Source organism: Rhinolophus hipposideros (genome assembly GCF_964194185.1).
Source record: "Rhinolophus hipposideros genome assembly, chromosome: 18".
NCBI classification, from domain to species: domain Eukaryota; kingdom Metazoa; phylum Chordata; class Mammalia; order Chiroptera; family Rhinolophidae; genus Rhinolophus; species Rhinolophus hipposideros.
In genome coordinates this window covers 43,353,193-43,380,864 of record NC_138064.1, presented here as the reverse complement: position 1 = coordinate 43,380,864, position 27,672 = coordinate 43,353,193, and the positions used below count along the sequence as shown (strand labels likewise).

General features: G+C 35.3%; 1 protein-coding gene across 3 annotated transcripts in view; it reads right to left on the bottom strand.

Annotated features, from left to right (window-relative positions):
• Window positions 1–27,672, bottom strand: part of SEMA3C (semaphorin 3C) — a 183,011-nt gene that overhangs the window by 39,773 nt on the left and 115,566 nt on the right. For all 3 annotated transcript variants that reach the window (XM_081080112.1, XM_081080114.1, XM_081080113.1), the window contains 3 exons: window positions 27,539–27,608; window positions 24,608–24,752; window positions 15,534–15,756 (listed from right to left, as the gene is read on the bottom strand). In XM_081080112.1, the coding sequence (XP_080936238.1) occupies window positions 15,534–15,756; window positions 24,608–24,752; window positions 27,539–27,608 (438 nt within the window). The remainder of the gene's footprint in view (window positions 1–15,533; window positions 15,757–24,607; window positions 24,753–27,538; window positions 27,609–27,672) is intronic.

Genomic DNA, 27,672 nt, shown 5'->3' with positions numbered 1-27,672 from the left:
TGGCTACGCTAGCAGAAAATGGGGGCTAGCAAGAAGATGGTGGCTGAGCTAGCAGAAGTGGATTGCAGTTAGCATGGCGGAGTGCAGGTTGTGGATTGCAGAGAGGTGGACGGCAGGTTATGGATAGTATGGCTCCTGCTTCCTGAGTCTACAACCCAGCCGCCAGGGAGACTATAGTGGTATGACTCCCCCATCTATGGCTCCGTTGGTGTTCCTTTTTGGCCTCACATATCCTGCGTTCTTATGTGGGGAATGGGACAGGAGACCCTGCATGACACTCTGCATGATAATCCCCAAACAAAATTATAATAAAAGTTTCAGATATTTTGAAAATCAAGGTGTATACATGATTTATGAAATTACAAAAATTCCCACTTAATCTGCAAACGCTAAAAACATAATGATAAAACCTAGAGTTGACATTGATATAAGGAAATAGGAGTCTTCAAACACTTTTGGTAGAAATGCAATCAGAAAAACTTTCTCGAGGGCAATCCAGCAGCTGGCCATGATGGAATAACTGAAACCATAACAGCCTACCTGCAGTAACGACGATAAACTTGGACAAACTATATGAGGTAATTCTTTCTAGTTAATGAATAGCAAATAGTGCAAGACTCAAATTAGGGAAATTCTCAAGGTCATTTTCATGCTCATTCAACTATCTGGGAATAATTTTCCAAATAAGGTGCAGATAGCTGGTGTCCAATAGTGCATGGTGGTTCCACTGAGATGAGGAGGAAGATATGAAAATTTGGGGCAGCAGAAGCCAATGAATTCTGTGGCACATGGTATTAGAGAGAGCGAGCTGCCCAGAAAGTGGTTCCAAAGACCATTTGGAAATCCCCTGTGAGGCTGTAGCTGATTCCTGGCCTATATATTTGCATGGTTTAACAGACTCATGGTTTAACAAATTGCAGCTGCTATGGGGAGAATGGACTAGATAAATTATAGGTTCAGCAGTTCTGGGGAAGAGCAGTGTGGGTGAAGTTGGAGTCCAAGCCCTACCAGAGTAGACAGATATCAATAACACCTTGTTAAAACTCCTGGCATCCAGCTGACACAAGAAAGGCTGAGCCTAGAAGAGTTAGTGCCACATTCTAGAGTAAGAATTACTGTAGGCCTGCCATAACAAAAGATGAAACCAAGATCTGATAAGACATACAAGAAAGAGAGTTTGGAGTTTGAGTCCTACTAAATTCAAATAACTTTTGTTGAGCACAATAATGTTAATAGAAAGTAAAACAAGTTTAAACAAATTCAAAGTGATCAACTAACAATTAACTGCCTGCGATAATAAGAATTCACCTTCTTCAGGAAAGATAACAGAACCTAAATCCAAGATGTTATTTACAATGTCCAGTATTCAATAATAACAAATATGATTACACATGGAGAAAGAGAGAAAGAGAGAAAGAAAGAGAGAGAGGGAAAGTGAGAGAGAGAAAGGCAAAGGCAGGAGGGACATGGGTGGTCAATAGTCAAGAAAAAGAAGTCAAGATTATCAAGATGTTGGACTTAGCAAATAACAACTTGACATTATAGCTGTTATAAATATGCTGAAAAATAAAAGAAAACTGAAATAAAAGGAAGATGTGGCTATAATGAATGGGCAGATGTAAAACTCAGTAAAAAATAAAAACTATAAAATGTCAAATTAATATTTCAGAACTAAAGTACAATAACTGAAATAAAATATTAACTTCATAGACTTAATAGTAGATAGGCATTAAAAGGAAAGAGTCAGTGAACTTAAATCCCAAGTAATAGAAGTTATCCAGTTGCAAGAACACAGAGAAAACAATGCCTGAAGAAAGTGAAAAGGTTCTTTTGGGCACGAGTGACATTATCAAATGGTCTAATATACGTGTAATTAAAACTACAAAAGAACAGGGAGAGATTGGGGAAGAAAAATATATGAAGAAATAATGGCTGAAAATTTTCCAAATTTGATGAAATGTTTTACATTGACTATCTAGGAATTCAGTGAGACGGAAACTGGATAAATATAAAAAGAAGCACAACTAGACACATAATATTTAAACTGCTGAAAACAAAAGATGCAGAAGCAAATTTTGAAAGCAGCTGGAGAACAAAGACATTATGTCATGAGAAACAAATGTAACTATTGATTTTTTCTTAGAAACAATGGAGGCCAGTAGATAATGGAATGACTTTTTTTTAATTAATTAAATTTATTGGGGTGACAATTGTTAGTAAATTTATATAGATTTCAGGTGTACAATTCTGTATTATATCATCTATAAATCCCATTGTGTGTTCACCACCCAGAGTCAGTTCTCCTTCCATCACCATATATTTGATCCCCCTCACCCTCATCTCCCTCCCCCCCACCCCCTTACCCTCTGATAACCACTAAATTACTGTCTGTGGGAATGACATTTTTTAAATGCTGAAAGAAAAAGAAAAAAAAAAGAGTTAACCCAGAATTCTATATCCAGATAAAATATTATTTCTAAAATGAAGATTAAATCAATCAGTTTTTAGACAAATAAAAGCTGGGAAAGCTTTTTGATTGCAGACCTGCATTTGAAGAAATGATAAAGGATGTCTTTTAGTCTAAAGGGAAGTAATGAAAAATAGAACTTCAGGTTTATAGTAAAAATAAAAAGAACCAGATATGACCCTCTTTCCATCTGGGCGATTGGTTTGCAGATATGTTTTGGAACTGCTGCAGCCATTGGCAAACATGAGAAAGTTGACATAAGGACAAACTTGACAGCAGGACAGAGCCAAAAACTCCAAAGGAAGAAGCTGGGGCTCTACAAAAACCACACCTAAAACTACCCTACTATTGTGATTTTCAGTTATGTGAACCAATAAATCTTTAAGAGAAAGTAAACAACAACAACAAAAAAAAAACAAACGGTGACATTTCTGAGAATTTCCAATGACAGTAAAATAAAATAACCCCCTTCCAAAAAAAAGCCAAGCAGAGCTAATTATGATATCTTACAGAGTAAAAAAAGAAATCAGTATTTATGTATAACCCCTCTATACAAGTAGGGGACTAGACTCTGTTTTTAATGCATTATCTCTTATCTGCAATTCTAAGTTTTAAAAGTTTTTTTTTTTTCTTTAATTTCTTGGGTGGTTAAAACCTGTCCTGACTTGAACTAATTTGGCCACAAAACCTGACTGCACTTACTTGAGGCTATTTATATTCTTTATTTACTACACTGGGTTTGAAGATTTCTATGTTCACTGCAGAAATAGTCCTGTGTATTTCATGAGGTATGGTTCAAGGTCCTGCAAGCCGTTTTACCTAATATACGTATATGCATGCATTATCTTTTCCCTTTCAAATACTTCTGAATTCCAAAACACATGTACTTTCAAATAAGAGAATATCAACTAAGATTGCTTTTCTTTATATTTTCTTTCTTACCCATTCATTTTCTAAATTTATAAAAAAAAAAAAACATTTTAATTCAAACAGTAAAAAATAATTTAAGAGCCACTAAGCAAAGCTATAGACAGAAATCATGTTCTGGTTATAACTAACATGATAAAGTAGAAAGTAAACACTCAAAAGCAGTTCTCCTAAAGCTATTCTACTAATTCAGGATTAGAAAGGATACAACCAATTAGTGCTGTTGTCCCATACACTGAACATTGACTGTGAGTGACCGTGCTCCATAATGGTTCTCTTTTTGCAGTTAGCTTTCTGGGGTAGACCACCATTGTTCATTAACAGCCCAGTTAATGGCAGTTCCTACACACCACTGAAAAAAAATACACCTATTCTCCCAAACCTCAGTAGTGCTCACTATTTTCATTTTATCCATTCTGGTTTTACACTTGCAAATGGTGTAAACTTGAGCAAACCTGCCTCCTACAATCCATTTTATTTCTCTATAAAATGTGGATATAGGATTTGCCTTACATACCTGCCAAGGCTGTTGAAGATCAAAGGGGAGAGCCCCTGTGAACCTTCCTTGTGAACTTTACAGAAAGGATAATTAATTTTAATCTCCATGGTCTGAAATTATCCTCCCTTACTCCCACTATTCGCGTGTGACATAAATTATTTATTATTCTTATATACAGTGTTTTACTTTTATCTATAATTTCCAAACAAAAGAAATGTCTCCCACATATTACCAGCAGATTCATCTATGATATGTCATTTAAGGTTTTTTTCTGTGTTTCCTATTACATTGTACTTAAGTTTTAGTAATAGTGTAAAATAATTATGCACATTTTACTCACTGCCTGTTTCCTCCCCCAAGAATATGGACTCTATGAAATGAGATATCCATGTGTTTTGTTCACTGCTTATATCTAGTGAATAGAAAAGTTTCAAGATTCTTAATAGGAATTCAAAATCGCTTATGAAAGCATACATACATATATATATATATAGTTGTATATATTTATATTCAAAGATATGTATGATTTATGTCAATAAATATATACCTACTATATAGGTACACATGTATATGTACCTGCTAATTTCTAGGCAGTATACTCAGGGTTTTACATACATCATCTCTTTTAATCTTTAAAGTAAGTTCATAAAGTAGGTCCAATTAAGGAAAATAGGCTTATAGATGTTATATAATTTGCTCAAGGTCATAAGACTGGTAAGTGATAGTGGGCAAGATTTAAACCTAGGTCCTTTGAATGTCAAAGAATATTCCCTAATTCTCACCTTAAAATGTATCCAAGAATAATTTACTATAACTATTGTAACAAGTGGTTCTCTATTTAACAAGGTTTTGAAGAACGTCCAACCAAAATCACAGTTAGTCATTATGAGAATAATTTCTGAAAAATTTAATTTGCCATATCACACTGCAGTATGAATATTACAGGTAAGCACACACATAGCTTTGTATCCATTACTGCTGTGGAAAGTTTTGGAGTTAGACATTTAGATAGATAGGTGACCTGAAAAGTAGACTTGTGGGGCAAAGTTGAAAGATAAATCTTAAGGCCAGTGATTTTACTAAACTGGCAATTATTTAAGGAGTGACTAAATTATAAGTTTTGATTTAGCTGAGGCTTACCAAAAAATCAGAAAATAGTAAAATGTGCCAGCTAAAATGTTTAACCTAATTATTTATTCAACTAAGGTGTCTGTCCTCATGAAAAAATATCTGCTGTATCTAATATATCAAAATGTGTTTTAAAAGTTTACAATATAATATGTTTGTTAATTCTGGTTCTAACAGCTAATTTTATCTGTGAGGGTTAAGAAAAACATTATACTTTAGTATCAGACCACGTGATAATCTATCAACATATGGATTATTATAGTTATTTCCTGGTAATACAGCTAAGGAATACTCAAATAGGGTCTCAGAATTCACTACAATTAATGTTTTAGAATTTTGTAAATAACTAAAATTTACATATCATGTTTTAGCGTCCTTCTTTGCATTGGGATTCATATCATGAATCTTTTACATTTTGATTTCAAATAAATTGACTTACTTTAAATGATGCGGGTGTATGTTCTATACAAGGTTTTAATTATCCTGCACAGGGTGCAACAATTAAATTTCCAAAGGAGCAAAATTGGGGTTAATTCTTTCTCTTTACTTCTTCATCACTTGGGAAAGAATTACTTACCTGAGATTAATTAATTTTATGATCACAAATTAACCTATTCTCCTGCACCATTTTTATCATAAGATAAGCTGTTCTGCATTAGTTTTCAAAGTTTAAACCACATACAGAAACTGGCCTGGAACATCTACCTATATTTATGGGAGCTCAGATAAAGAGAGGAACTTTCCTCTCATTTGGTCATCTCCTAACTCACTACTGACTTACCATGTCAGCCCTGTCCCACAGCACCCTGTCCACATCTCATTCTTTCCACCAGACTGTTTATTCTCCTCTCAAATTTGACTGGTCAGTCAAAATATTTATTACAAGGGCACTTAGTATAACTGTATCACATCTGATGATCTTACTACTGCTTCCAGCTATTCTCTTTTTTAGAGGCCACCATGATATTACTTCCTCTTATTCTCCAGTTACTTTCATGATCACTCCCTCTCTATCTTCGTGGAAAATATTTTTTTTTCTTACCTCTTAAGTGAAATCCCCCGAGTTAAATTCTTATCTGTATGGTCTCCTAGAATGACCTCAAGGATTGTCCCGGATTCAACTAACACCTAAATGGCCAATGACTCCCTTATCTACATCTCCAGCACAGTCATCTCCACTAAAGTGTTATCTATAATAACACTTACTTTGACTTACCTGCATGGTCCACCAAATTTTTAACTCGATGTGGTATGAACAGGGGCTTGAATTTAATTGCTGTTCCTAATAGCTTCATAACCCTAAGCAAGACAGTTAACCTCTCAAATCCTCAGTTTACACAACTGCAAAATGGAGATAATTCTGTGTCATTGGGTTGCTGTGAAGTTTTAATGAGATAATGTATTTTAGATGATAAATTCAATCTCTGATGCATGAAAGGTAATAGGAAAGAATAGGTGTGCCATTGAAAAAGGAATTCATTACTCTCCAAATCAGCTTGCTGATTACATATTCCCTTGACCAGCGAATAATGCTTATTTCCAGCTATTTGCCAAACCACAAACCTACAAAACATTCCAGACACTCATTCACCCTCCCAACTTACCCAAATCAACTTATTATCATGAGGTCCTTTCTTCTTCCTAAATATCTCTTGAACCTGATAATCCCTCTCAACCTCCAACTTCTAACCTGTGTTAATTTAGGCTCTTATCATTTCCTGTCTATAGACATACAAAACGTCTCCCAATTGGCTTTCTTATCTCTCTGTCTGTAATATATCCTCTGCATCATTGCCAAAATGATGTATCTTCAATACATACGGACAGCAGCTGACCCACTCTAAGACGACCCCTAATGTGTCATGCCCTTTATAACTTCTTCCCTTGAATGCAGATACTGTGTTTGATATGCTACTAACCAATAGAATAATGCAAAGATGATGATATATCAGTCCCAGGATTATGCTACATTATATGAGATCCATTTTAACAGACTGAAGCGAGAGAGTGTGCCAGCCTTGAGGAGCAAACAACCGTGTTTTGAATGGCCAGTGAAGAGATCCATGTGGCCGGGAACTGTGGGCGGTCTGAAGGAGAAAAAGGCCTCATTCCTGAATCAGTGAGGAACAGAATTTTTCCCCAAACCATGTGAGTTTAGAAGAGGATCTTGAACCCTAGGAAGGAATGCGGCTTGGCCTACACTTTCATTGTAGCCTCGTGAGACCCTGAGCAGAGAGGACAGCTAAGCATTTGTCTATGGAAACTGAGATAATAAATGTATGAGTAAGCAGTTTTAAACCACTGATTTTGTGGAATCTGTTATGCAGCAATAAAAAACTATGACAAATGTGTATTGGGCAGCCACTCCTTTCCTGGACTCTGCAGATCCTTGTATTCCAGATTTTAACAAACTGTTCTCTACGAAGACTACAGTGTTCTTTTCCCAGATAGCTTTTTGGCTCATTTTCTTACTCTTTCAAGTCTTTGATCAACTTTAACCTCCTCAGTGAGGCAAACTCTGAGCACAAATCTCCCTTCACCAGCTTTGCTTTTTTTTAAAAAAAAAAAAAAGTCAGCTTAAAACAGGTAGTCTAATTTACATATTTATTATGGTCATTTTCCAGTAGAATGTGAGTTCCAGGCTCCATAAATTCTAATGAGTGAATTAATGACATCTCTGTCATGTAGTCTATACTGGTTGAGAAACAGCTATAGAACATATTATCTCTTTACATTAATAAGTAAGGGCTTTGCTAGAGTTTTAAACATCAGAATTTGTTATTCTTTATTTTAGAACTTCTTAAGAGAAGCATCAAAATAGTTTCAGTCTAGTCTTTCAATTAAGCTAGAAATCAATACCTTGTTGTATTAGTTTTCTATCATTGCTAAAACAAATGACCACCAATTTTGTGTCTTAAAACAACATAAATTTATTATCTTAGAGTTCTGTAGACTAGAAGTCCGCCATGGGTCTCACTGGGCTAAAATCAAGGTGCAGAGCAGAGCGTATTTATTTCTAGATATTCTAAGCAGAAGCCGCTTCCTTGCATTTTCCAGCTTCTTGAGACCATTTGAATTCCTTGGCATATGGTCTCTACCCTCCATCTTCATGGCCAGCAGAGTCATATCTCTCTATCTCTTCTCCCTTTATTATATCTCCCTCTGATGGCAGCCAGGAAATGCCCTCTGCTTTTAAGAAGTTATCAAGCTAGATTGGAAACACCCTGACAATTCAGAACAATCTCATCTCGGGGTCTGTAACATTAATCATATCTTCAAAGTTTCTTTTGCCAGGTAAGATAACACATCCACAGGTTCTGAGGAGTAGGATGTAGAGATCTTTGAGGGCTATTATTGTGCCTACCACATTAGTGGAAGAGAAAAATCAGCATACAACTAAGAAAAGTAAATCATATAATTTTAATATCACGGACTCATCTCAGGAAATCTAGTTTCCAATCTTTTTGTTCCAATTTACACTATATTTCATATTCAAAAATGAAACAGTTCTTCCCATTTTCTACAACTTATTCATTTTGCAGTTCAATAAAAAAAGACTTTAAAGGATGGCTTTCCACAAAACACCCCCACACCTGACAGCTAGCCATAGACTTCCTTTGGGTAGTCCCACAGAGAAGACTGGCCTGGCTGAGTGGCAGGCTGTGACTTCTCCAAGGGATAGAGGCTTCCAACTCTGCCTCAGGAAAACTTGGCAGCACATCAAAAACAAGAACAGAGTGTGGCTGTTTCTTCTTAACGCACAGACAAAGGCTTTATAACTGCTTTAGGCTACAAAACTTTCATACATTCATAGAAGAGTAAAGGGTTAAATGAAGTCAACATACCAGGATCGGGTTTGACTGTAGTTGTTTTCAAGTAATGTAGGAAAATATCCGTGCTTAAATAGTAAACGAGCCGGGGTTACAGAGCAAATCATTGTAGTCTCTCCTCCTGAGAGGCACCATCTCTGTGTGGGATTCTGAAACCCTCCATATACACCGATTGAATATGAAGAATCCATTTTAATTAAGTAAACAGAAGCGTGACAAAGAGATTCATATGTGTTTGGTGAATGTGTAAGACATTAGGAACACAGAGATAAGCCTCGTTTTCAAACAAATTTGGTCAATAACACAAAAATGAATCCTATTCACAGGTTAGGTTCTATCATAGTTGATTCACACACAAATCCAGTCTGTTCCAAGTCGTCTGTCACCTTGTAAAATGCATTTTGTTGACATGGAAGACTTAGTGACAACTTGTGGACGGGTGAAATTGAGTGATATCACTCAAGCAAAGCAATGCCAATGCTAATGTTGACTGTCAACTTATCAGCAAAATCATTTTGACACGTGGATAAAACATTAAAATTATAGCAAAATGAACAAGTGTAAATGAAATTACCTTAATTTCATCAAAGGAAAGTGATGATGGTAAATGAGGCAGTGATGTGAAAAAGATAAATGCACAAGATGTGAAATCGCACAGCAAGAGTTTATATTCTGGTTGTAAGGTATACTAAATATTTATGTGATCTTAACTTATCTGAGCTTTTGTCCAAACACAGTGAAGGGTAAATTCAACTCATTCACTCATTCATTCAAATAATATCCATTGAGTGACAACTTTGAGTGATGCACTATTCTAGGTTCTGAGGATATAGCCATAAATATGTCAGAAAATATAATTGCTCTCCATGGAGCCTACATTTTTGCAATTCCTCCTCTGGTAGTTACAAGGTTTGGATGAGATTAAATAACATATTTGGCAAAAGGTAAGCACTGCAAATAAATGTATTTAGCACCATTATCATAGTAATAAAATATTTCAGAAACCTGAAAAAGTATACTTATTTGCATAGTATGAAGAATACTAAATAAATAAATAGGTAATTCAGGCAAACTATTATAGCAACACTAAAATTTATATAATAGTTACATGTCTCTAAAAGAATATATTTCTGAAGAATAGCGTAAAGAAAAATATTTCTGCTTTTTGAAATATTTTTTCCAACAATTAGCCATATCTTTATTTTTAATAAATTATCTTTTTAAGGTAAAAATGAGAACATTTATCTCTGGATTAACAATCACTGAATGGGCCAGCTTCCATTTTTTGTTTTTTTATTCACATCGCCCTTTTTGCTACTCTTCTACATGATCAGGCAGTTATCACACCGTGATTTATGATCTTTCTCCTGTCAATTCAACCATCATTCCACTCCGTTCCATTAGTATTTCCTGCTGTGAAAATCCCTGTAGCATCCTTAGTAAACTCTCAGATGTTTCCAGATTTTGCTTTGGAAAGCAGTGAACCACAATGTTATTAACAGTCAGTACTTATAAAAGATTCGTTCCTTATTCCTAAGAGAACGGGGAAGTCTAGACATTATCCTTAGAGTGACATTCATGCACAGCTTCCAACTGACGGTGTATTTTCTGAACTCAGATGCACTGTTCCAGCTATCAAATTTTACATGGAATATTTTAGGGAGTTCTTTAAAACTCAAAATGCCTAGCTCTGCAGTTCATAAGGGTGCCACTGCAAGGGACGCGACTGCCAGAACTCTTTAGTGACTATGAAGGTCATTACCCTGTAACGTGGCAAGGCAAACATATTAAGTCTTCAGTCACATTTGTGGCACACACTTCAAAACTCCACATGTTCAAAGGACTTACTGGAGCCAACATTCCAACTTAGTACTCACCCAGTTAAACAGAAGCTAATAAGAAGCATAAAATGGTACATACAAGAATTTTGGCAGAAAACTACATGGATCAAACTTAATAAAAAAAATCATAATGACATTAAATTATCCTAAACTACTAACATTCATTCATAAGAATAGTCCCTTTCATCAAAAACCGCATGTCATTCTGATTCATGTATAGAGCTAAAAAATATAAATTTGACAGCACGTGTCTGAACCTGACCCAGGCATTTAAATATTTTCATAACTCCAGAAGCAAAAGAAAAACAGGCACAAGTCTCTTCACTGAGCAACACAGTTGGCTTTGAAAAAAGAAGCCTGAATGTAAGTAGTAAGTGGCAAAGTTAAAATAGAAACATGAATCCTGAGAGCCCTTGCCTGCTGTTTTCAGTCCTTTTTAAAGATTAAACAAATAAACGAAAACAAGGTGCAAGGAGCACAAAAATACCCACAACCCTGATACTAAGAACTACACAAAAAAGAAAAAAAAATGCCACAAAACATTACAAATACTAAAGAATGAACTGAGGCACTGATTTTAAAACACTTTTTTCTTTTCAAGCTGTCATCTTTTTTAGAGGGGATAGTAGTAGGAATGAATGGGAAAATAATTAAGTAAACATAGATTCTAATTTAAATTTTAATATAATAGCAAGATTAATTTTTACTCAAGATAAAAGGAGAAATATTTATTTGGGGCAACATTATGAATTCCTGTATTATATCTACATATTAGAAAATAGCTTCTTTAAGAAGTCGTTTTTTTAAAAAATTATACATACAATTAAATGACAAAAACAGGTCAGCACATTTTTTCTGTAAAAGGCCAAATAATACATGTCTTAGGCTTTGTGGGCTATGCTGTCTTGATGACAACTACCCAGCTTTGTCGCTCAGCACAAAAGTGGCCACAGATAAAACGGAAATGAATGCATGTTGCTTTTCTAATAAAGATTTATTTATGGACATTGAAATCTGAAAATCTTATGATTTTCATTGTTCATGATATACTCTTCCTCTTGTTATTTTTTTCAATCATTTTAAAATATAAAACAATGTTCTTAGTTTATGGGTAACATGTAGTGGGCTAGATTTGCTCCAGGTTGTAGTTTGCTGACCCCTAGACTAGACATTGAATATGCACACTGTGAAAAATAAAAGATGATTGGACAAAGCTCATCTATTCTCCCTCTCTCCACCTTCCCCTTCTCCTTCCTGTTATTCTATCTATCTGTCTATCATCTATCTATCTATCTATCTATCTATCTATCTATCTACCTATCTATCTATCTATCTATCTATCTATCTATCTATCTATCTATCTATCTATGTTTGTCTGTCTGTCTGTCTGTCTTGGTATCTGGAAAAACACAAAATATAATGAGGCAGTCCCATGAGAGTGAATGGAAGGCCAGATTTATCAGCCTTTCAAACTCAGCCAGAGTAATACACTGTATTAGGCTAATTGTAATAGTCACTAGCATTGAGCCCACACAACGACCATGGAGTTTCTGGGAGCTACAAAATCATTTATAATATTTTATGAATACAATTATGCAATATTGTATTTGCATTCCAAGAAACTATCACATAAATTTTTCCTACGGCATCTTCTTTATCAATTAATGTTTTCCTTGAACTCCCCTGAATTTTCCATGGTGGTACACAAACAAGGGAAGCCATGAAAGAAGCTTGCCTTATTGTAGCAATAATTGAAGCACAGTTATTTATTTATTATAGGCAAAGGACTCTTTATTACTAAGGGACTTGGCGACTCAAGAAATGTTATATCCTTCCTAAGACATGTAGATACACAAAGCTAAGAAATCTTGGGAACATTGACCTGTGCTTCTCCCAAGTTCCATTTCATGAAAGCATTTTATTTACTTTTAGTAGCAAACAAGCACAGAGAATTCTCTTTTAAAGAAATGTTGCCAGCAATCCAAGAACTACTTGGGCAGCAAATATTTTAGACTGGTGGTTCGAGTTTCAGGTAAACTGAAATAATTGTTTTTAAATCATAGTGTGGTTTGATATGACCATAGGTTAAACTTCAGTGCATAAATGAGTTACTACCTCTTCAGAAAGATGTTATCGGCAGAAGCATGGTAACGGCATGTACTTTCCTATTAGAATAGTCTTAAAGAGATTCGTGTGGCTTTGTAAGCAATCATTAGGAAACTTTCCCACTACACTTAAAAACATATGCCTAAATACTGCTTTCAAAATGACACAAATGTTTAAATGCCAACGTATAAAGTATATGTAAAGGTGCCAGAAACTTATGTGGTAAGAAAAGCCAAAGAACTTGTGTAAAAGCGGGTTTCTTACTGCCGTCTATGTGAATAAACACTGCTGCACAGTTTACAAAAACTTGAAAATTCCATTCATGAAATTTACATATTTCATGTAGTTTCATGAACAAGCAGCCCGATTGTGACATCACAGTCTACCTTTAAGACAGGGTTCAAAAGGGAAAAAGAAAACAGTCATTTTTTTTTGCTCTGAGTAATACGAGACATTAGGGAGTGGTGTGAGTCTAAAACTACCACTTTACTTCAAGGAAAAAGAGCCTCCTTTTTTTTCCCCCCAAATGCACTCTACATTGAATAATGTGAGCCAAGGCTAAAAGCAACTCTTTGTAGTCATTTATATAGATGTTGCATATTTGGAGAACACAGTTTATATGCAAATGGATATTAACTCTTGAAATCAGTTATGCATGCATTTCATTACATGGGCAATGGGCAGAGTTGTGACTTTCAATTCCTCTTGACAAATATTTATTGAGCTTACCAGGTACTGTGATATGCCTAGAGAGAATTTATACATCAAGGAGAAATAGAACCTTGAGAGGAATGTGTGATAAGAATACAGATATGGGAGGCTGGATTAAGCATTGGTTGGAAAGTCTTAGAAGTGAATACACTGAGTTTGCAGCATGATGTCTAAAATGTTAATGGCTCATACAATTTGTGTTATCTAACAGTAAGTTGTCAATGCATACACTGACCTCAGGAAATGGCAATAACTAGAGATATACATTTGGGATTTGTTTGCACAGAATAGATAATTAAAACTAAATGAGTTAATGAGATGGCCAAACAATATGTAAAAAGAAGAGAACTACAGAAAGAACCTTGAGGGATACCTACACTCTTGGGCAGAAGAAAGCTAGGCTAATGAAGGAAAAGGCAAAGGAACTGCAGAGAAAGGGGGACTTACGTGGCTTGTGGCTAAAGCAACAGGTAGAGAGATTCCACAGAGTCAAATGATACAAAGAGGAGATGGAGGTATTTCAATGGTTAAAGGCCATTGGATTTTCTCACCATGGGAACATTGAAGGCCTTGGCAGTATAGCAGAAATTTCAATGGGTGAATGTTAGGTCTAGTTTCATATCCTGGCATAAGGTTTCTAAGCTAAGGATTAGGCAGAAAGTAAAATGGGAGAAAAAAGTGAATACAAATATAATTGATAAAGAAAGGTCCCAGAGATGGTAGGAGGGGATAAAATTGAGAGCAGAGTGGGTTAGTCTGAGAAGGAAGGTTTGATTATTCCTCAGGTTTGAGGCCAGCAAACAGAGGAGTAGTGAAAACACAGATATGTCCAAGGGTGAGGAGAGGATGCCAAATAGCTTGTCAGAAGCTTCCCAACCTCAGACCAGTATAAGCTAAAATTACACAAGAGTGAAAGACTCAGATCTGGGGTTTTAAGTATAAGAATAAACAAGGATAAAATAAGAACTTTATAAGAAAAGTACTCTTTGAAAATTATATTTAGCCAAGAAAAAATGATCCACATCTTACATTGATTAAAGTCTAAGTGTAATGTATTCCTTAGCTCAGAATATTTATTCCACCATTATGTATCTTATAATGAAGTTTACAGACACATTTTATATCTAGTTCTTAAACTAGTAGAGAAACTACCTAATTTCATGGAGTAATCTTAATATTAAAAGAAGACAAATAAAGAGCTGTCATCACTGTCTGCAAGGTAGTCAGGGAAAGATATTATTTGCAGGTTGACAGGCAAACTGGAATTCCTTTTTCTTGAGTGGTGGTTCTCAGATGTTATTATGTATCACATGACCTGGAGGTCTTGTTAAAACACAGATGGCTGGGTCTCATCTCTCGAGGGTTGGAACCTGAGAATTTGCATGTCTAACAAGTTCTTGGGTGACGCTGATTTAGATGTTCTGATCTGGGGACCACACTTTGAGAACCACTGCTGCGACAAGACAAGCTATTCCACATCATGTGGGTCTATAAAGAAGAGTATTTTCACTCAACTTGTCTATGAAAGTAAATTGACAAACTAGAATTTGTGGATGTATTAAAATAGTGCTTTTAATATTTTTTAAAAACTATCTGTATCGAGTTGTTACCTGCATTTTCAAATGTTACCTAGAACATACCTATCATTACCATTATCACTGGAAAATGAATCCATGTATTCATAAAAAAGTCAGAATGTGGTTTAGTTGAGAGAAGGGCTCAGACAGGCTTAATATTTCTTCCCATCTGTCCATTGAGGTCATTATTATTACATTTCACTATAATATGTGTCAGGAACTATTCTAGGTCCTTTACATATCCATTAGTTCCTCTCAACAACCCTATAAAGTGATTTATTTTATTTTATTAACTCCAATTTACAGATGTAAAAACCGAGGCACAGAGACAATAACTGATGGTCCGACAGATGTAAACAATGGAGACTTTTTGGTTCTAATATCATAGCCCTTACCTATGACGTTCTTTCCTATACATAAAAGCATAGTTTGAGCTCGAATACTTACCTGTTCCGAGAAACAGGACATGGTATCTGCCATCAGCAGCATTTACGCGATCCACAGCAATCTTTGTGTACTTGTATTCAGTGCCGATGCGAACAATCAGAGGCCTTCTGTGGACCGGGTAGATGGAATTGTACATGAGAGGATGATTCCGAATAAAAGTAACAACGTCATCCGGGAACTCCTTGGTGGTTCGCATATTGGGCGTAAATGCTCCTCCTGGGCACTAAAAAATATTTTTTTAAAAAACAAGTAATTAAAATAGCTACTTAGTTTTCATAATGATCAAACGTCCTCTACTTTTCAAAATACTAGAAGGTGAGTTGTTTTAAATGTATATGCTGCCCACTGAGGAGAAAACAGTATAACTATATGTAGTATCATACAGTACCAACTGTAGAAAATGAATATACACGTATAGGCACTGTGTTTCCCTGAAAATAAGACCTAACCGGACCATCAGCTTCTAATGCATCTTTTGGAGCAAAAATTAATATAAGACCCAGTCTCATTTTATTATAATATAAGACCGGGTATCATATCATATCATATCATATCATATCATATCATATCATATCATATCATATCATATCATATCATATCATATCATCACATATCATATCATATCATATCATATCATAATACAATATAATATAATACCGGGTCTTATATTAATTTTTGCTCCAAAAGACGCATTAGAGTTGATGGTCTGGCTAGATCTTATTTTCAGGGAATCACGGTATATAATCTGGTCATTTGAATGAGGCTAAGTCCACTCATCCTATCCTATCTGTTTTCAGAAAGGACCTGACACCATTTTGTGTATAACTTTTCACCTTTCTTATCCATTACTTTTCTGTTTCTTATTCTATGACAGGTATAATCATGTGGTTATAATCTAATGCTGCTACTGGCTGAATAGACTATTTTTATCCAATTTAATCAGAACTCCAATGTGCAAGAATTTTATTTCGTCTGATCCCTTCTCCAAAGAGAGGGATCTCTGAAGTTGGAGCTTGGATTGGGTATGGTAAATTTGACCCAACAATTCCCTTCTAATAAAGACCCCACTGATTTCCATTAATCTTAGAATAAAATCCCAAAAGCATAGCATGGCCTGTAAACTCCTTTACGTCTGGCCTGACTCTACCTCTCCCAAGTAGTTCTTGCTCTTGCTGAGCCCCAAACATGCTGTTGTTCCAGGACCTTGGCACTTGTTCCCCATTTGAAATAATCTTCTCCAGACAATTCCATGGTTTTCTCTGTGACTTCATTCATTTCTGAGTTTAAAAGTTTCTTTCTTAAAGGTGATGATACATGTCCATCTCCATATCCCCATCTAGAGATGGGGATCCCCACTGTCTCCTTAGCCTGTTTTTTTTTGTTTTGTTTTGTTTTTTTGTTTTTTTTTTTTGCTTCACAGTTCTATTTACTTAACTGTGTATCACAATAGCTGCTTTCATTTTTATTGTCCATGTTTCCCTCTGAATGTAAACTATGTATTGCTCTTAACTGGGTATTGTTTTACCCTGTTTTGTTGTTTACTCATTGTTTCACCCTCAGACTTACAACAAAGTTGATGACAAATAGTAGATATTTGATGAAGAGTAGTTTAATGAGTGAATTACTCTATTATATCTGGCGTCCAATTTTGGTTCAGGGGCTATACAGAACACGGTCCTCTATCTGGCCAGGAGAGGAGAAATTCAGAGCATCAAATTCAAAGGGGTAAAGAGAAAGCAATAATGAGATCTGAAAAAGGACTTCTGGACAGCTTCAGTAGTTCCGGAAAAAGAACATGGCAAGGGCTTCTGAGGAGAAGATTCCATTTACAGGGCACTTGAGGCCAAACTCAAAGGTAGGCTGGGAGCTGCTGTAGCCTGGAACTCAGACTCACTCACTAATAGGATCTGAGTGTTAAGTGATGTGAGCAAAGCTGTTGGGTATAATCTTTTAACACATACAAATATTATTTGTCTAACCCTATGAAATACTCAAGATCTCCACTTTCAGAAAAAATATACACTGTCAAATTTTTCTTGAAACAAAAGCACCCCTGCCCTAGTTTTCATTTATCCTCTTTAAATAGGTGCAAGGTGAAAAGGGAATCTATGAAGCAAGCTTCCTGACAATAGCAATGGGTACAATGGCATCTGTGGTAAACGGTAGCATGTAATAAGGACAATAACAAACTGAAAAGTTATTCCTTCTCCAAAGGTGGTGATGAACATGTGTTTCTAGCTGATTGCTCCTATGTAAGAAATCAGCCTAGTGTGCCCAGACATCAACAGAGGTAGAAATGTGGAATTTTGTGTGAAATCTACCAAAATTTTAATGTTGACCCAATGAAAAACAGAAAAACAATTTTAGGGACCAAACAAAACATGGGAACCTCTTGGTTAAATCCTTTCAACAGCTACCCAGCAATGTTAGTGCCTCTGGGCCAGTAATGCCAGGCCGACCCACATTTACAAGTACGTCTCGGCAAGTGACTAATATGGCCACATTTATCTAGACGAGCCATGCTGAATGCAATTTTTAGATCAACTTTGGCCAGTTAACATTACTAGAACTTTTTACAGGACCAGTAAATATACTTCTCTTTTTGTAGGAAAGCACAAGAAACAATCAAATGACTTCACTAAGGAGAGATAATGAGACAAGTATTAAAATAAGCTTCTTATTCGTTATCCCATTAAGGAGACTTTCCTCTGGGGCTCATATGTTTTTCTTTCTAGAAAAATTCATTATATTTAAATACACATGTTTATAAATTGACCACCGTGAAGACCAAATGAGGACAAAGAATTTCATTTGTGGGTGTTCTCGACTGATGGATGTGTTCCATACTTCTGAAAAGTATAGCATTATGGGTGTTTTCTACCCTCATTCTTCATACAAAGTGGAAAAAGGGTAATACACTGCTCCCTGAATGAAAACATGGAAAGAACAATGCATGGGCAATTTAAATAGTTCCAGACCTTCATAAAACACCACTAATTATGGTTTGCTAAGCTGCGTTGTCTCTTTAAATATCTGTAAGCATCTCATTTGTAAGTTCCAGAGAGATCCAAAGTTAGCACATATTACAATTTATATAATTTCCAGTTAAGCAATTATTTTCACATGTGATAAGCTCAATTATGTGTCTCATTTGTGGGTTTTACTTATGATAATTAAAATTAAGATAAAAACTTATGTTACAATTGCTCACAACGATAGTAATTAAATAAGTAATCCAAACAAATCAACTCAAATCAGTTATTTTATATTCATTCCAGTGTCCCCCATTGGGGACTTTTGTTTATACTATTCCCAATGGACTTCTCGCTTAGAAACAAGGGTCTTCTAGTATGAGTCTATTTTCAACATTACAAAATTCATTTTGACAATAATTGCTTTTTCCATTGATTCAAAGCATCAAGTCTGCAGATAAGACACAGAACAAACGACAGTGATGGTGACAAGGACAAAAATCGATCACCCTTTACTGACTCTCTATCTGGACTTGAGAGTTTGCTCAGTGTAACACTGTCGAGTATAAATAAGATATGATTAAAGTATCCCTCACCTTGTGATACGTGAAAGCATGTGTATTGGAATCTAAAGATAATACGACATCCACGTGCTGCCATAAAAATAAAGCCTTTGTCCATTAATTAGGCTGATGTCGCATTCTTCAGAAGGCTAACTTTATTCCACAAATAGTCATTAAGTAATTTTGGTTAAACTTCTCCTATGTTTGTTTTCCTCCAGTTCTAGCTTTCTGTTTATCAGGCAGTGATAGGCACTCCTTTTCTGAGTAAAGACATTTTAAGTGTTTTGATTACTAAAGTGTTAGGTGAAATGCTAGGAACAATAAGAATGCCATGTTAGGGAAGTGTCAGCAACGGTTGCCCTTACCTAATTTCGTTCCTGTTCTCAGGAATTCTTGAGCCTCTGCTATCCTCTTATGCTCCTAAATGTTCTCCTACTCTTCAAATCCATTATACTACTTTTCAGCATTAATATATTCATTTACTAATCCATATGTCCATTCTTTGGACAGCTTTTCTTCAAAAAGCATTTTGATATACCTAGTAGGAAATGTAAGAGTAAGAAGCGGGCCAGCCCGGTGGCTCAGACAGTTGGAGCTCCATGCTTCTAACTCTGAAGGCTGCTGGTTCGATTCCTAGATGGGCCAGTGGGCTCTCAACCACAAGGTTGCCGGTTCGACTCCCACAATGGATGGTGGGCTTCGCCCCCTGAAACTAGCAACAGCAACTGGGCCTGGAGCTGAGCTGCACCCTCCACAACTAAGACTGAAAGGACAACAACTTGACTTGGAAAAAAGTCCTGGAACTACACACTATTCCCCTTCCCCAATAAAATCTTAAAAAAAAAAAAAAAAAAAAAAAAAGAATAATAAGAAGCTATCACTGTTTTCCAGACACAAGTATTCTGGTAAGGAAGTTGGACATTCAAAGCAAAATGACAAGGCCTATAACAATAATTTAAGTCAAATATAAAATAAATAACAGAGCTTGCTTCATAATCAATTGCCATATATGTTTAGGAGCCAGTATTTTTAAAAGGAATTTAGCATAGTGGAGAACTTAAGGCTGCCAAGGTCAGTGAAGTAGTTTAGATTTAAATAAACAAAGTTTGGAGTATTTAGAGAACTGTCATTTTTGGGGCATTGCTGGATGATAGAACACAAAGGGAAGGGAAGAGGCAGTCGCTGAGGCTGAAAACGACAGCAAATAAATGCAAAACCAGTCAGAGAAGCAGTAACTAACTGGCATGGTCAAGGGGAGCTTGACCTAACACTTGAAAGATGAGTGGGGCAGAGATACATGATGGGCTCAGCGGCTTTCCTGGCCCTGGGCTAATTTCTAGCACTGTCTGTGATACCTGTATTCTGAGGAAAATGATCTTGTATTTCCACCCTGGGTAATCTAGGCTCATTTTATTTAAAGCCCAAACCATCACATAGTTGAAGGCTTGTGCTTCTGCACCCGCTGCCTCTCTTCTTCCTCGTATTTATCCTCTACCCCCGACAAGAGCCCTCTGCTTCAGTCCTACCAACCCAGGCAGAGCTTCTAGGACTCACTTCTCACTTCCATCTTTGCCTTGTAATGTAAGCTGTAGCCTTTTCCTGAAATATCTCTCTTTACCTGTCCACTACTCCACATCCAACTGCCCTCCAGGGTCAGCTCAACCTCATGTTTTTTATATGCCTTCCCAAACAAGACTGAGGACAATCTATCCTCCAGAATGCAATATTTATTGTCTATTTTATTCACGTGATCTGAATAATGATATGAAGCGATATGCAATTTGACTTTTCACACCTATATGACTTATGTGTTCAACGTTATTGTAAACTTTACTAATTGAATGTTTTCTAACATCTAAGAGAAATAGAAATACTTCTAACGTAAGAACAAGAAAAGGCACGTAATCAACAAAAGTGCCAGCAACTAACTTCTCTTTTTCTTGTCAGTACCATGTGGACTATGAATTTTCTGTGTGTTCTTTATTATCCCAGGTACCAGACCTGTTCAAAGCACAATGATTTAAGCATCCTGGTCTGCTCCACTCCTAAACAGATGTTAAAACTGAACACTTTTATTAGGTTCTGCTTTAACATGATAGTATACGCAAACACAATGTTCTGAAGAGGCTTTATATGCATGCGTTGCAACAGAATAAGGTAATATGTTAGCTCAGCCACAGAGAGAATCTGCAGTCTTTGGCTGCCCTTTGCAATATACCAAAAGTGTCTTGTTTCTTCCACAAACTTGAATTACTTGTGGAAAAACATCATGACACAATTGGCAGCCTTCTTCCCACTGACTTAGGCTTGCTGGCGGGGGCAGTTTGCGAACACAGCAGCTATCAAGCCTGCTTTCAAAGAAGCACCTACAGGAAATTAGAATAAGGGCATAGGATTTCTGCCAGTGTCATTTCCTTAAGAATCGGTCATATATTTATGAGGTTGACCCAGCAACCGGACTACTGTGTAGGGAAATAAGTACAGCGGTCACAGGTGATTTTGCATCGGGAGAATTTCATTTTTAATCTTAGGGAAGAGGGAATGCTTCGGATCACTTGGCTGTAGGTCTCCAGGCTACATGAGTGGGATATTAAACCCTAGAAGCCAAGGGAAGACACAGACACTGGCTACTCTGAGTCAGAGAGCTGACTTCACTCTTGCTCAGTGAAGGGCAGAGGGACCACATCTCCAGGGAGGAATGCTTTTCTAGGAGGAGCGCCAGAGGTCATCCCTCCACCCTGCCTCCTTTATTCCATAAGGATCGCTCATCTGACATTTTTTTTTTTTTTAATTTAAAGGAGCGGTGCTTTTCTCAGCACCAGATGTAAGAAACCATATTATTAGACTTATGTCTCAAGTACTAACTACTCCCTTTATCACGGAGTCAGCTCCAAATGTGTGTCACTAAGCCCTGGTTTACTTTACACTACTTTAAAACAGGGGGGAAAATGCTTATTGTCTGGAGCCTGGAAATAGTGAAAAGTGGAAATGTTAGTGGAACTTTCTGGTTTAGCATTGATTACTTTTGCTTTACTAAAAAGGGTTTATCTAGTCCTACGTTTTATGTAGGATACTTGCTATCTGACTTTGAGTGATTCTCTCACTGTGATTCTCAGAGTCCTTTTGAGTTGTCATTTGGGTGAAAAATCTGATGAGCATTGGGACAAAAGTGGCTTTTGTGCAGGAAAAAAAATCCCTGATTTGTAATATTTGCCAATTTCCATGGTGTAAATACTCACACTATGTTGATTTCAAGTTATTACTATGGCGTCTTTACTTGAGACAAGGTACACACCATTTGCTCTTGTGAGCTGCATATAAGCATATAAGCTGGCTCCAGCACACACTCATATAGCTTCTGAGGTCTTGAACCCTGATTCAGTTAGTGTGGCTCTTTTTATCCATTTTGTTGGTTTATCTGAGGGGTTTCTCCTAAGGTATTGTTTGGGGGTAAGCAGAATTTTGTTGCATTTACAAATCAAATGCTCCTGTACTAAATCCCTATATACACTGTTCAAAAGAATAATTGAGGACAGTATACACACTCACAACCACCACTGAGTTTTCTGTATTAAGATGAAAGAATGACTTGGTTAACTCCAAGTATCAACTAATTCTCAAAAATATGAATTATTTTTGAATATGGTATTAGTGAGTCATCTGGAAATTCATGAGATATGCTGAATGAAAGAACGAGAGTATTTGACTTACAATGGAATTTAAAAGTTGCTCAATTGCTCTCTTCACTTTCCCTCCTCATATGTAATCTCTGCTTTTTATCCAACACACCCCAACTTGAAGAATATCCTGTGTCTCCCCGAAAATAAGACGTACCCCGAAAATAAGCCCCAGTTAAGTTCGTCAGCCAGACAGATGCATTTAGTAGGTTATGACGATGTTCCAGAAGAAGATGACATGACTGTATTTGAATAAATGTAGACTGTGGTACATGAAAAAATAAGACATCCCCTGAAAATACGCCCTAATGGAGCAAAAATTAATATGACTCCGTCTTATTTTCGGGGAAACACAGTATCTGTTGACTTCTTTTCCTTGTGGTATACAAAATAATTATTTTTTTTTCCCTTCATCTTCTGTTGAGCTATGAACACCAAAGAGAGATCATTTAAAAGGAGATCACGAATTCTATGATAGGACGTTGTTGCCAGCTATGATTAAGTATGGCTTTTTAAAATTTAATTCTTTCATGGATAAGTAGCAATGCTCATAATTTTTCCAATGTTAATTAGAAGTAAAGCGTTCTAATAAAATATATATTGATGATTAATCTTTGAGTTTCCTAGCAGGAAACCAAACTTGAGCACTTTTAATTTAGAATAAATAGTTTCTTTAAAGATTTAGCAAACTGTTTTTTCTACTTAAAAAAAGTGACAGCAGCTTAATTTAAAATGATGATAAAATAAGGGAGTAAAGAATACAGTGTGTATACACTCTAATAACAAAAATAAAGTGAATCAACAATTAGTAAAAAAATATGGGATGAAGCTGAGAACATACTGGCAAAAGGATTTAATACTTAAGCTAAAAGGAAAAAAAAAAACATTTTGTTTAAGTTCGTATTATTTCAAAAACTATCTTTTGATTATTTTTCCTACAAAATCATTCTTCATTACTTACATCCACCCCATTTTATAATTATGACCCTATTGTATGAATGCAAGGATACAAAACATATTCCTCTTGATGGTCCATTGTATATCATCTCCTCTCAATTACTATATTGTCTGATATTTTACAGAGACAGAAAAAAAATCAATAGTCTAGAATGCAAGGCAGCATTACTATGGGCCAAATGAAAAACAAATAGAACTGTGATCATTGTTGCCATAGAATAATTTCAATTCCAATCTGCCAGTACACTCTCTGTAACTTCAGCAAAAAAGTTAGTTTTCACTGTACCCCTTAATACTATTAATATTGCAAGATACAGATATATCTGTATATCTCAAAACTTTATAGTTTATATTTTGTTTGAATTGTAACGTCACTTCCATTGTAATTATTTGCTCATACATACCATTTTCTTTCTTTGAGAAATAACAACATGTAATTTTTAACCAAATATACCCCTTAAAATTGAAGTAGCTCCACATGATTTATGTCTAAATTAAATCTCACATGGTTATCCCTTCATTAAAATAGATGATATTCCTTAATATAAGGAACACTGTGAAAAGCAACTAGCATCTAAATTCTTATGTTACCACAGAAAGGTTAACACTTTCCAAGCAATGGTTTTTATGCCAATAAAATTAGAAAAATATCTCTGCCTTGTCTGACAAACCTAATGGTTTTTAAATCTAAAAATGATTTTATTAGCAATAGCACTTAGAAAAAACTTGCAGAGCGTGCTATAACATTTACATAAAGTCCCAAATCTGGAAGCAGTGAGCTGAAAGATTATAATGAGTATACCAGTAGGTCTATGGTTGTGTTTAATAACCATCAACAAGATATTAATTTCTTGCTATATTTTTTTAAAAAGCAAAATAACAAAGAAACTTTCCTGGATACTTACAGTTCCAGGGCGAGGATATGGAATTCTACCCTGATAGGAAACCAGCTGATGATTGGGGCCTTCTTTGTGGGCAAAGGGCCCATTAAACACGGTCTGTATATCAGATAAATGATACACACACACTGCTGATCCTTTGAAAATTGAGCTGAAAAAAAAAAAAACAAAAACAGAAAGAAATCCATTTTATCTTTTTTTAATTCAAACACGATTTTAAAAATAGATGGCTAATTTATGATAAAAAGTTGATATAATTCATCATAGAAAAGTTCAATTTTACGGTATACATTGTAAAGCTAAAAAATTTCTACTGTTTTGAAATAAGCCATTGATACATAAAGCATTAAAACATTTAATTCACCCATGGAGTTAGTAAACAATGAGTTATAGCAAAGTTCTCTCTGTTTCTACAATATAGCACAAGTCAAACAAGTTTCAAACTAGTTTATCTTAGCAACAAAAACTGACTTGATGATTTATTAAAAATATGAATTCAAATTCTCAATCACTATCAATACAACTCATTATAATTAACTCGCAGAAATAAACTCATTAGTAACAGAACATTGCACCTTTTTGTCTTAAGATCATTTTAATATGGTTGTTCTCACCAGGTTATTATTAGTAATTGGAAAAGTCTAAGTTGTCACTGTTTATACATGACATGTGATCAAAAACTATGGTGAATGTTTAAACTAAAGAAAAAAAATATTACAGTAAAAGACTCATTGCCATTAACCTTTCTTACCCTCCCTTTGAACACACTTATCCCATCGTTGTTGCCACTTTCTGAAGCAGTTCTAGAATTCCTCTTTCATTAAGTGTCTTTAATTGCGCTGTTATGGCTGACTCCATGTCCTGAATAGATTCAAAATGTTTACCTTTCATGGTCATTTTGACTTTGGGGAAGAGCCAGAAGTTGCATGCAGCAAGATCCTGTGAATAAGGTGGATGAGGATACACCATATAATGTTTTTATTTGACAAAAATTGCTGTATACCAGAAGTGATGTGTGACACGGAGCATTGTCACAATGGAGGATGAAACCGTTTGCCCATTTCACGTTAATACATTACTCATGATCCATGATTTAAAACACACTTTAAATCACACCCTGTCTCCACCGTAGCTCACACCCCACTGACTATACCGAACTAGATGAAACTTGTCACACACTGTTACTAAGGTTTGATGCACTGCTTCTTGTATTGAAGATCCCTGCCTTTCTGTTGAATGGCACTTGGCAGCAGCATTCTCTGTATTTTTTTTTATCACAACGGGAAAGGCTTTGTGTCACACATCGCTTCTGGTATACGGCAATTTCTGTTAAATAAAAACATTATGGTGTGTCCTCATCCACCTTATTCACTGGATCAGGCACCATGTGACTTCTGGCTTTTCCCCAAAGTCAAAATGATCATGAAAGGTAAATGTTCTGAATCGTTTCAGGACATCAAGGTAGCCATGACAGGACAACTAAAGACACTCATGAAAGAGGACTTCCAGAACTGCTTCAGAAAGTGGAAACAATGATGGGATACATGTGTTCAAAGTGAGGGGGAGGATTTTGAGGAGGAGTAATGGCAATATGTCTTTTACTGTAACTTTTATTTATTTTTATTTAAACATTCACTGTATTGTTTGATCACATCTCATACTTTCCATGTTATTCACAGAAAAATAACAATAGGCTCTAAAACATATCCCTTAAAGTACTTTTAGTCAGTAAAATCTTATAAAATTAGTTTGATCCTTACTGAAAATTATTTCCATTTTCACTAAGGCAGATTTACTGAAACCAACATTTATTTAACTCACATGTTTCTCTTAAATTAGATGCATAATTAAAAACTTAGATGGTCAATGGAAAACTTAGATGACCATTGGGTGAAAAAATAAGCTATATTATTAATCATTAGCACTAATAGTCAGAAATGACCATTTAAAAATTTTTCAACATTAAACTACTAAAGTTGGAAAAAACAGAAATTAGGAAACATTTTTTTGAAACATATATTTTTCTTAATAATTTGATAATAATTATTAATAATTTGATTCTTTTTTCTTTGCTAAATTCTTTTTGAGTTAAATCAAGACTGCCTTCTTTGTAAGAACAGGACTTAAATTTATCCTGAAGGACATGTTTTTAGATATCTTACAGTGAAACTGTAAAAATCATTTATAATCAATATCCCTGGATTTTTCTTTTCCATTGAATGGCTCATTACAATTTACAATCATACCATGCTTCCTCCACTAGAAAATAATGCTAATATCTTTAAATTTTCACTTTGTAGTTGATGTCTAATGGAAGGGACCCATTACATTCTGCATGGTCATGTTACAGCTGGAATACTGCACTGATTTCTGAGTAACATTCCTAGTGTAAAAGAAACTATATGTGCAGAAAGGGTGAGAATATGGTGAATTTTCTTGAAAGATATGATAATTGGAATTGGGAATTCCAGAGATATTAGAAAACATTAAACCGATCTTCAAATATATGAAATACTATCATATGGAAAATGAAAACGACTTCAGTGTTTTGTTAGTTTCTAAATAGTCACTGCTCCAGAAGTAACAGTTATTTTAATAGAAATGCCAAAATTTTTATTTGAATCAGGAGTTTTCAAATTATTTCCTAAACAAAATATCTTACACTCGTATATACTTTATTCCTGCATTATAATTAATATTTTTCTTCTTTTGAGAAAAATATCATATAATCCTTATAAATACTCTATACAGAACTAAGTTGAAAGTGTTAGTTTAGCTTAAATATATTTTGGTAATCAAGCAAAAGTAATAAAACGGGAAAGTTACATCCTAAATGCTATGTAAAATTAAAAATTGAAAAGAATGCTTTTGTAATAATTACTGCTGCTCAATAAAGGTTATTATTTAACTCATAAAATGTAATTGTTTTATAATTACCTTGACGTTGTGAAAATGCCATACACTAGTGTTGTCCTTGGGTTATCAGTTTCAAGCAGAAACACATCCTCTAAAAAGGGAAATATCATTCTTTTAAAAGTCCCAAATATTAACTGTATTTTTTAAAATTTACC